This window comes from Enhydra lutris, unplaced genomic scaffold, assembly GCF_002288905.1.
Source record: "Enhydra lutris kenyoni isolate GAN:26980312 unplaced genomic scaffold, ASM228890v2 scaffoldscaffold28, whole genome shotgun sequence".
Lineage (NCBI taxonomy): Eukaryota > Metazoa > Chordata > Mammalia > Carnivora > Mustelidae > Enhydra > Enhydra lutris.
This window is the reverse complement of record NW_019154112.1, coordinates 8,369,483-8,379,579: the sequence shown is the minus strand read 5'-3', so window position 1 is coordinate 8,379,579 and position 10,097 is coordinate 8,369,483. Positions and strand designations below refer to the sequence as shown.

General features: G+C 43.7%; 1 protein-coding gene across 1 annotated transcript; it reads right to left on the bottom strand.

Moving 5' to 3' along the window:
• Positions 1–5,285: 5,285 nt before the first annotated feature.
• Positions 5,286–8,838, bottom strand: LOC111152497 (eukaryotic translation elongation factor 1 alpha 1). Its single transcript, XM_022510968.1, has 8 exons — positions 8,778–8,838; positions 7,578–7,755; positions 7,119–7,298; positions 6,713–7,009; positions 6,466–6,616; positions 6,114–6,370; positions 5,797–6,031; positions 5,286–5,704 (listed from the first exon to the last, which is right to left on the bottom strand). Exons 2-8 carry the CDS (start codon positions 7,719–7,721, stop codon positions 5,580–5,582), a joined length of 1,389 nt encoding a protein of 462 aa, XP_022366676.1. The 5' UTR covers positions 7,722–7,755; positions 8,778–8,838; the 3' UTR covers positions 5,286–5,579.
• Positions 8,839–10,097: the final 1,259 nt, after the last annotated feature.

Sequence of the window (10,097 nt, the reverse complement as noted above, 5' to 3'; positions counted from 1 at the left end):
AAAAAAAAAGTCTAAGAAGTAATGTTTTCAGATTCTCCAGTAACTCCTATTTATTCCTGACAAGTACCTTCTCTAGACAATCCAAATTGTGTTCCTTTTACTCTTCTCCCTCATAGTATCCTTTTCTTCATAGCATCATCACAACTCAGAATTACCTACTTATTTATGCTAATCTCTACTTCCTCCACTGGATTATAAACTCAAAGGGCAAGACCTGTCCATTTTGTTCACAGCTCTATCCCCAGTGCCTAAAATAGTGTAACTTTGTAGGCACAATTTATTTTATTTTTTTTAAAAGATTTTATTTGACAAAGAGAGAGATCACAAGTAAGCAAAGAGGCAGGCAAAGAGAGGGGGAAGCAAGCTCCCTGCTGAGCATAGAGTGGGACATGGAATTTGATCCCCGGACCCTGAGATCATGACCTGAGCCTAAGGTAGAGGCTTTAACCCACTGAGCCACCCAGGCGCCCTGTAGGCACAATTTAAAAAAAAGTCCTTCACTGAGCTATAGAACCTAACACTTTCTTTCCTTAAAAAAAAATTAAGCACAGCAAAATAAAGCTAAACTTGAGAAATTGATTACTAATGATTTAGCCACTTTGGAAAACGTTTAGCAGTTTCCTGTACAAGGCATACACTTGCCATACAATCCAGTGATCCCACTGCTAGGTATTCACACAAGATGAAAACCTAATGGTCATACACAAACCTACCAGTGAATGTTTGAAGTGGCTCAACTCATAACCTTCTGAAACTGGAAATCAAATGTCGATCAGCTAGGAATAAACTGTCCCATTAAAAAGCAACAAGTTGCAGGGGCACCACGGTGGCTCAGTTAAGCGCCCAACTCGTTTCAGCTCGTCTTGGTGTTCGGTGGGGAGTCTGCTTAAGATTCTCTCTTTCTCTGTCCCTCCCCCAGCTTGTGCCCCTACACTCTCAAATAAATCTTTTTTAAAAAAATATTTTGACAGAGATAGATATCACAAGAAGGCAGAGAGCCTGGCAGAGAGAGAGGGGGAAGCAGGCTCCCTGCTGAGCAGAGAGCCCGATGCGGGGCTCTGAGCCACCCAGGCGCCCCTCAAATAAATCTTAAGAGTTTACAGATAAATGTTAAACAGATGAATCAAATTCATCATGCTAAGTGGAAAAAAAAAAAAAAAAGACTCAAAAGACCTATATACTATACAAACCCAGGTATGACATTGCTGCCAAAACAAAATTACAGGTACAGAAAATACATCAGTGGTTACCAAGACTTAGAGGTAGAGGAGTATGTTTACTATGAAGAGGCATGGGGGAATTTTGGTGGGGAGGAATTTTGGTTGAGGAAGGAGATGGTGGAACTATTCTATTCCTTGATTGTGGTACAACATCTGTCAACTTAAATTTAGAATGCTTGGGTGGCTCAGGTCACGATCTCAGGGTCCAGGGATCAAGCTCCAAGTTGGATTGGTGCTCCCACTCAATGGACAGTTTGCTTGCCCCTTCCCCCTGCTCATGCTCTCAAGTTTTTTTTAGAATTTTAGTTACCGGGGGCCGGGGGGCGGGGGGGGGGGGGGGGGGGGGACGCCTGGGTGGCTCAGTGAGTTAAGCCTCTGCCTTTGGCTCAGGTCAAGATCTCGGGAGTCCTGGGGATCCAGCCCCACATTGGGCTCTCTGCTTAGCAGAGAGCCTGTCTCCCCCACTACCTACTTGTAATCTGTCAAATAAATAAAATCTTGAAAAAAAAAAAAAAAGATTTTATTTTTGGGGGGGTGGAAGAGAGGACACAGGTAATGGGAAGGGCAGAGGGGTAACGAATGGCAGATTTCGAACTGAACAGGGAACCTGATGCAAGGCTCAACCCAGGATCCAGGGTATCATGACTTGAGCCAAAAACAATCAACTGAGCCACCCAGGTACCCCTCAGATAACATCTTAAAAAAAAAAATCTCCCAAAATTGTGTGAAAGGGTAAATTTTAACAACACGTAAATACTTTTAAAAATACTTTAGATTGCTTAGTAAAGTTTCCTATTGTTTTTTGCTTACTTGGGAGTAACATTAACTTAACATTACCTTTGTATCATGAGGTCTCTCTCACAGAAACCAGAGCTCTAAACTCTTGAGACCCATGTGCCCCTTTAAAGGCAGTCCAATGTCAATGCCACTTTCCTTACATCACTCATTTTTGCTAGTGACTGATGGATGTCACATTTGGGTCCTAGTTGCTTAAAAAACAAAAGAACTTACTTATGGAGTGTAAGGAGTAAAATGGAGGACATTAGAAAGAAAGGAAAAGTGAATTGGGGGAAATCGGAAGGGAGGGGGTTGGAGGTTAGGTGAGCCTGGTGATGGTTATTAAGGAGGGCACATATTGCATGGAGCACTGGTTGTGGTGCATAAGCAATGAATCTTGGAACACAAAAATTTTAAAGAAAAAGGACAAAATTATATGGTCCCTCCCAAAGATTTCCATTGGATTAAGGGTCAATTACCTTTCAAGAAAACATGTGGCAGTTTCATCAATTTTTTCCCTCTTCAAAAAAATCACTAAGACAATGATTTTGTTAGGCTTCAATTCTAGTTTTAAGAAGTCAAGGAAATTCCCAAAGACTTGCAAATAATGGAAAGGACTCGGATACCACCTAGATGGAAAAGAACCTATACGCTGGTAGTGAAACGGTTATTATAAAACAGGTTAAAAAAAAAAAAAAAAACTTCAGGAAGGTAAACAAAAAAGGGTGAAACGGTCTTATTCAACTAAAACATGCACCCCCTTCCTTCCTTGCAAGACATAGAGCTCATTGTTGACCCCATACAAGCTACAGTGGTTAACTCCAGATCTTAACTTTCAGTTGATTGAATCTATTTCTGCATTTTGTGGTAACAAATGAGGTGAACATTTGGCTACCAACCTAAAGCCTATCAAAAAAGTCACATTAAGGGGCGCCTGGGTGGCTCAGTGGTTAAAGCCTCTGCCTTCGGCTCGGGTCATGATTCCAGGGTCCTGGGATCGAGTCCCGCATTCAGGCTCTCTGCTCAGCAGGGAGCCTGCCTCCTCCACCACTCTCTCTGCCTGCCTCTCTGCCTACTTGTGATCTGTCAAATAAATTAAAAAAATCTTTAAAAAATAAAAATAAAAGAAGTCACATTAACACACAAGAAATTGTCACCCTTTTTCTAGAGTTGCCCATTTCAGGTAACTGAGTATTAGAACCACAATATTTGTTTTGCATTGAGCTCTGTAATCAACCTGCAAAAGTTAATGAGGTTCATCAACTTAAATACACATGAAATCGTTTTTGTAATATTCATGTTTATACCCCATACTGAAAGCTACTTAAATTCAAGGACTCTACACATCTGTATAGTCAATAACCATTAACGGACATAACTCCATTAACCAGATAGATTCTCACACTCTTGGGAAGTAAATGACATTAAGTATTAAAGGAAAAGGGTATAAAAAATGGGCTCTGATCTGCCTGAAAACTTATTTTGGATTGCCTATTCTGGGCATTGGATGACTAACCAAAATAGTTTTCTTAAAAAATCAGATATGCTTTACTGACAATGTTTTAACTCCTAAACCAGAGAAGTTTCTCGGTTTCATCTTCTGAAATCCCACCAGAATTCCTGGGACGAATGTTAACAAGCTCCCATCTGAGCTTCCTTACAAACATGGGTAACTCAAAAGCTGGCCAATTTAGAACATGAAGGTCAAACACCAGCTTGAGGCATTCTGGCTTAATTTTCATCAAACAAAATGCAGTTAGTATACAAAACTCAGAGCTGAAGTAAAATGCTGTATCCCTTTAATCTCAGGATTCAAACTAATCTGTAGTGACCACCAGTAGATGGTGCTCAAACCAAGGTCATCTGTACTGAGTTCTATGAAGTTAAGCACACTAGGCGAGCTTAACTTTCCTGGACACTACCCCACTCTCCTTCCTATCCTGCTTAGTGGGATATATTCTCTGGTTTGGTTTTAGGGCATGAACAAATCCCTTCGAGCAAAGCCATCATTCAAAACTTCTTATGCCAGCTACCATTTATTGATCTATTTTTAAGAACCTTACTTAGGTCATCTCTAACACTAAAGCAACAGTAAGCACATTTGCACAGACAAGTGAAAAATACTTTCAGTTGCGGACAAAACCTTTTATTAGTTTATTTACAGGCCTTATCAGTGCTCCTGGTAGTATCATTAAAAGACCATTACCTTAGAAAATGCCCATCTTTTCAACTGCAGTCATTTCCTATTGCCTATGGCTGCTATGGTATGCATTTCACTCAGCATTGTTTGCCTACCAGGTTGTCCTCTGCTTTTTGCCTTAATTCCAAGCTGCCTGATGAATTCCCCTTTCATTAAGAAAAAAGCCTACCCAGAGAACAAAGTTCAAATGGTCAAGATTCAGTTGTTTTATCAAATGCACCAGTGCTGAGATTTGCCAGCTATCTAATGCCAAAAATCAGATGGTTATCACCCAAATACTATTAATTTACCTATTACTATATGCAATTATAAAATCACCACAGTAATCTTTAAAGAGCTTTTTTCATCCCGTTCTTTACTTCCAACTATCATTCAATATTCCGTTTTTGGAAGGACACTTGGAAAAACCTCCAAAATAACTTCAAACTAAAAACAAAGCTTACCCTACACTCCAGTCCAAATTTTGAGTATCTGACCATCACACCTCTTCAAACTGGGCTTAATTTAATCTCCAGTTCCCTCTTCACCCCAAACTTGCTTTTTAAAAATGAAAATCCCTATTTAAGTTGATTTCTAGTTCTTATGTGACTGTAGAAAACTTCTAGACTTTCTTCTAAAATCTAGAGAAAAATTAACTCTACCATTAAGAATGTCACTGAATGCCTGTTTTAGGTAAACTACTTTACAATATTTATAAATGGAACATTAAGCATTCCAGTAAGTGGGAAATTAAAATGTGACAATGTATCAAGTTTACTCCCTAGTAATAAAGTTTTATAGGCAACATATTAACTTTGGTATTACAGAATTTAACCTGCTTATAAGTACAGACTGTCTTGTGGTCACTCTTGCTTATGTAAGTTGTATTGCACTAAACCACCTTTTTCCCATAGCTTTTTACTATGTACTTAACCATTTCCTGTCCTTAGACAAAGTGAAAACTCCCAAGATTCCACCCAGGAAAAAAAAATGTTACCCAAAATTTCAGTTTCGGCATATTTTAACATTAGAAAACAGAATCTATGCAACTTACCCTTCCTTTTACTTAATAGTACAAGGTTACAGTGTTGACCAAAAGAAGACACAGATTTCTCATTAAACTTGTTTTAATGGGTCTCAAAATTCTGTGACAGATTTTTGGTCAAGTTGTTTCCATTAAAAAGTACTGATTTTAAAAACTAATAACTTAAAACTGCCACACACACACAAAAAAACAAATGGTCCACAAAACATTCTCCTTTCCTTCTGAAGGTTTTACGATGCATTGTTATCATTAACCAGTCTTTTACTATTAAACTTAAATGGCCAATTGACACAAACAGTTCTGAGACCGTTCTTCCACCACTGATTAAGACTGGGGTGGCAGGTATTGGGGATAATATTCATTTAGCCTTCTGAGCTTTCTGGGCAGACTTGGTGACCTTGCCAGCTCCAGCTGCCTTCTTGTCTACTGCTTTGATGACACCCACAGCAACCGTCTGTCTCATGTCACGAACAGCAAAACGGCCTATGAAAACAAATTTTAGATTACCATCAGATTCTATACAAGCAATCATTTCCCAGCTTCAGTAATTTTCTAATTACTCAAGTGATCCTTACCCAGAGGAGGATAGTCAGAGAAGCTCTCAACACACATAGGCTTGCCAGGAACCATATCAACAATGGCAGCGTCACCAGATTTCAAGAACTTGGGACCATCTTCCAGCTTTTTTCCAGAACGACGATCTATCTTCTCCTTCAGCTCAGCAAACTTGCAAGCAATGTGAGCTGTGTGACAATCCAGCACAGGTGCATATCCAGCACTAATTTGGCCTGGATGGTTCAGGATAATCACCTTTAAGTAAAGATTTACATTTAGTAAGTCTCAAAAGACAAGAGTCTGGCAGTAAGAACATTGCCACTTTAAAAGTTGTTACCTGAGCTGTGAAGCCAGCTGCTTCCATTGGTGGGTCATTTTTGCTGTCACCAGCCACATTGCCACGACGAACATCTTTGACAGATACGTTCTTGACATTGAAGCCCACATTGTCCCCAGGAAGAGCCTCACTCAAAGCTTCATGGTGCATTTCAACAGACTTGACTTCAGTTGTAACATTGACTGGAGCAAAAGTGACCACCATGCCAGGTTTAAGAACACCAGTCTCCACTCGGCCCACAGGGACAGTGCCAATACCTAAAAATATTTGACAAATGTGGTGTCAACTACCTTATGGAAGAAAACCTAGCAACCTACACAATTACATTCTGATTAAGAAATATTCAACTTACCACCAATTTTGTAGACGTCCTGGAGAGGCAGACGCAAGGGCTTGTCAGTTGGACGAGTTGGTGGCAGAATGCAATCCAGAGCTTCAAGCAGTGTGGTTCCACTGGCATTCCCATCTTTACGGGTGACTTTCCATCCCTTGAACCAAGGCATCTAAAAACAAGATCGTCCATTAGCATTCCCCAAACAGTTGTCATTTAGTGTCAAAATTTGACCCATCACTTTCTCTAAAGCCTTGACATCACTTACATTAGCACTTGGCTCCAGCATATTGTCACCATTCCAACCAGAAATTGGCACAAATGCTACTGTGTCGGGGTTGTAGCCAATTTTCTTAATGTAGGTGCTGACTTCCTTAACGATTTCCTCGTATCTCTTCTGGCTGTAGGGTGGCTCAGTGGAATCCATTTTGTTAACACCAACAATTAGTTGTTTTACACCCAGTGTGTAAGCCAGAAGGGCATGCTCACGGGTCTGCCCATTCTTGGAGATACCGGCTTCAAATTCACCAACACCAGCAGCAACAATCAGGACAGCACAGTCAGCCTTTAAAAAGAAAAAAAGACCTATCCCGTTGAATGTTTTCCCAAAGAATGAACTCACCCCTTTTCCGAAGAAGCATTCTAGTTATTTTCTAGTTATTAATCCTACAAACCTGAGATGTGCCTGTAATCATGTTTTTGATAAAGTCTCTGTGTCCTGGAGCATCAATGATGGTCACGTAATACTTGCTGGTCTCGAATTTCCACAGGGAGATATCAATGGTGATACCACGTTCACGTTCAGCTTTCAGTTTATCCAAGACCCAGGCATACTTGAAGGAGCCTTTTCCCATCTGTAAGGATTAAGAACGGTTACTAGGTAACTAAACATAACCATACTTCAACCTGAAATCCCTTACTCTCACTTAAGCACAAACTCTAAACTCCACTTTACAGCTGTTAGATGGCTTTAATTTACTTCCCTGAGTTACCTAAGAACTGGAACATGTAACACTAATTTATTCCACCCTAAGTAACACGTTCAGGTATTAACTAGTACCTAGTTTGGGGCAGTTAACACTTGTTGGATAACTTATTTGAACTATCTTTCTCCTTACGGTTATTGTACCTACCTCAGCAGCTTCCTTCTCGAATTTTTCGATAGTTCTTTTGTCGATCCCGCCACATTTGTAGATCAGATGACCAGTAGTGGTAGACTTGCCCGAATCTACGTGTCCGATGACAACAATGTTGATATGAGTCTTTTCCTTCCCCATTCTGGCTTAGGTTGAGCGGTGGTTTTCACGACACCTAAATTGAAAAGGGGGAGGGTTAAAAAAAAAAAAAAAAAAAAAACCTTGAAACTACTGTCTCAGAGACTTGAGAATAAGCCACGACCTAAACTCGCAAAGGGCAAATTCCAAGGAGAATTACAATCACTGCCAAGCTGGCCCAACTCTCGTCTCCACCCACTAAGCGTGGGGCTAACTCCACCACATAAAATCCCCTCCCCCTTCCGAGGAAGGCCTGCTTCCAAGGCGTTGAGGAGAAACGGAGATGCCAAGACGGTACACGGTACACAGTGGGGTCACAGGAAGCAGCGGCCGAAGAGGGAAAGGCCCTTTTCCTTTGTGTGGGTGACTCACCCGCCCGCTCTCCCGGGCCGCCGCGTCCTCCATTTTGAGCTCCCTGCAGCAGGGCCGGAGAGCGGCCATCTTTCCGCGCACGCAACTGGTGCTGAGCGGGCCGGCCTTGCCGCCCGGGGTGGGGACGGCACATCGCCGCGCGAGGCTGAGCACCAGAGCCGCCCGGCCCACTCCACGGGCCTCCCCAGCGTCCGACTCGGAGGCCAAGGTTCGTGGGCCCCCTCCCCCCGCCTCGTCGTACATGTGCGCCGGGACGAGAGGGCCTCGCCGCCGCCCTCCGCGCCTCGCGGCGGCCCCATACCCCAAGAACCCGAGGACCGCGAAAATGCCCACCCAGTTGAGATCCTGACCAACCTCCGCCGAACTGTGTCGACGGAAAAAAACCATGACGTCTTTTTTTTTCTTATAAGCTAGACGTCTGGACTTAAAACGACTGTTACCACAGAATAAGGTTCGGCGGAACTCGCACGCGGCCGCCACACCAGCCAAGCCAGGCCTCAAACCAACCACGAGGCGAAGGTCCTAAAAAAACCGTAAGGCCTCGAACCTCCCCACCCACTCATAACCCTAAATTCGGGGTCAAGAACATCGGAAAGTAGCTCGGTGGCGCGGCAGTAGCTAGAAGCACGCGCGGGCCGGAGCTGGCTCTGAGAGGCCAAGCCCGCGGAAGCCACACCCGGTACTCACCTGTGTTCTGGCGGCAAACCCGTTGCGAAAAAGAACGTTCACGGCGGCTACGGCACTTATATACGGTCCTCCCCCACCCTCGGGGAAGAGGGCGGAGCCAGCACACGACACCACTTTCCCAGTTTACCCCGCGCCAACTTCATCAGGCACCGGTTGAATCGCCGTCCCCTCCCCCTACGTCTCGGGGACCGTGGGCGATGTACGCTCAGCCCACTGAAGAGCTCACATCGCCTCGCGCATGCTCCTCTCGACCCCGATGACGACGAGAGTGAGTGGGTGGGGAGGCGAGGACGAGCCATCCTTCGGTTCTAGGTTAGCGAGAGTTTAACGACGGTCCCTGGGATTCCCCAAGGCAGAGGCCAGTCCTTCTTTGTATGAATTACTCTTAGCTCCAGCTGGGGAGGGTGGGGGCGGCGAGGAGGCGGCCCAGCGGGGAAGTATAGAATCTTCCCTTTACGGTTCCTGGTTTAACTGCAAAGATGCTGTGGAGATTTCGAGTATTCTTCTCCTCGGCCATATCCCTCCAGTTCTTAGCCTAGTCCTCCCGAAGGTCCGGGACAGCCCCTTTGAGCCGCTTCCTCCGCTCGTCGCAGGTCTGTCCCGGGCTGGCTCCTCCCCGGTCCCTGCCTTCAGATCCCCTCCGGGCTAGAGAGAAGTACAAGGCCCCAGCACTCAGGGCCGGGAGGGTCGGAGGACGCAAAGGGCCGCCTTCGCAGCCCGAGAATCCGTTAAGGGCTTCACCTCGGTGGCGGTGACTAGGACGAATATGATCTTGGGCTGGCCTCTTGGCTTTTTCCATTTAAAGCCCGCTGCTTTTATCGAAGCCCGTATCACACGTTCACCCCATATGGTACTCCAGACGTCTGGTTTTTCAGTTTAGAATAGATTTCAATCCCACACTTTGCCTTTTAACTCTAGTTTTATTACGCTATAAAAAGACCCTGTGTGTTTCTACTCTCGTGGTACATTTTCTTTCCAGTGTACACTCATTTGATTGCTAGAATGAGAAACCTAAAAAGAATTTTTCAGATTCAGTCTTTCCACATGATCTCATGTAGAAACTAAGATCTACAGCATCAGAAAGCTTATCCACCCAATTAACTATTCCAAACACTTGCTGTGAAATCACTCCTAAAAAGTAGCCTATCCCATTTAAATAAATGAATTCATTTTCTGTCGTCCTATTGATTCTAAGTAAATTTTAGCATAAATCGAGGATAAAACCAGCTGAGTCCTTTTTGGTTGACAATCAGGGCAGACGGAGAAATACTCCTTTCAAGAAAGAACTTTTAGGGGCGCCTGGGTGGCTCAGTGGCTTAA

What these genes read in the sequence shown, in the direction of transcription:
- LOC111152497 (XM_022510968.1), bottom strand. Translation starts at nt 7,721, where the DNA reads ATGGGGAAGGAAAAGACTCATATCAACATTGTTGTCATCGGACACGTA. An exon ending in CAGCTGGCTTCACAGCTCAG is followed by an intron (nt 6,032 to 6,113) that starts GTAACAACTTTT and finishes CTTTACTTAAAG; the next exon opens with GTGATTATCCTGAACCATCC. An exon ending in CTCTGACTATCCTCCTCTGG is followed by an intron (nt 5,705 to 5,796) that starts GTAAGGATCACT and finishes TTGTTTTCATAG; the next exon opens with GCCGTTTTGCTGTTCGTGAC.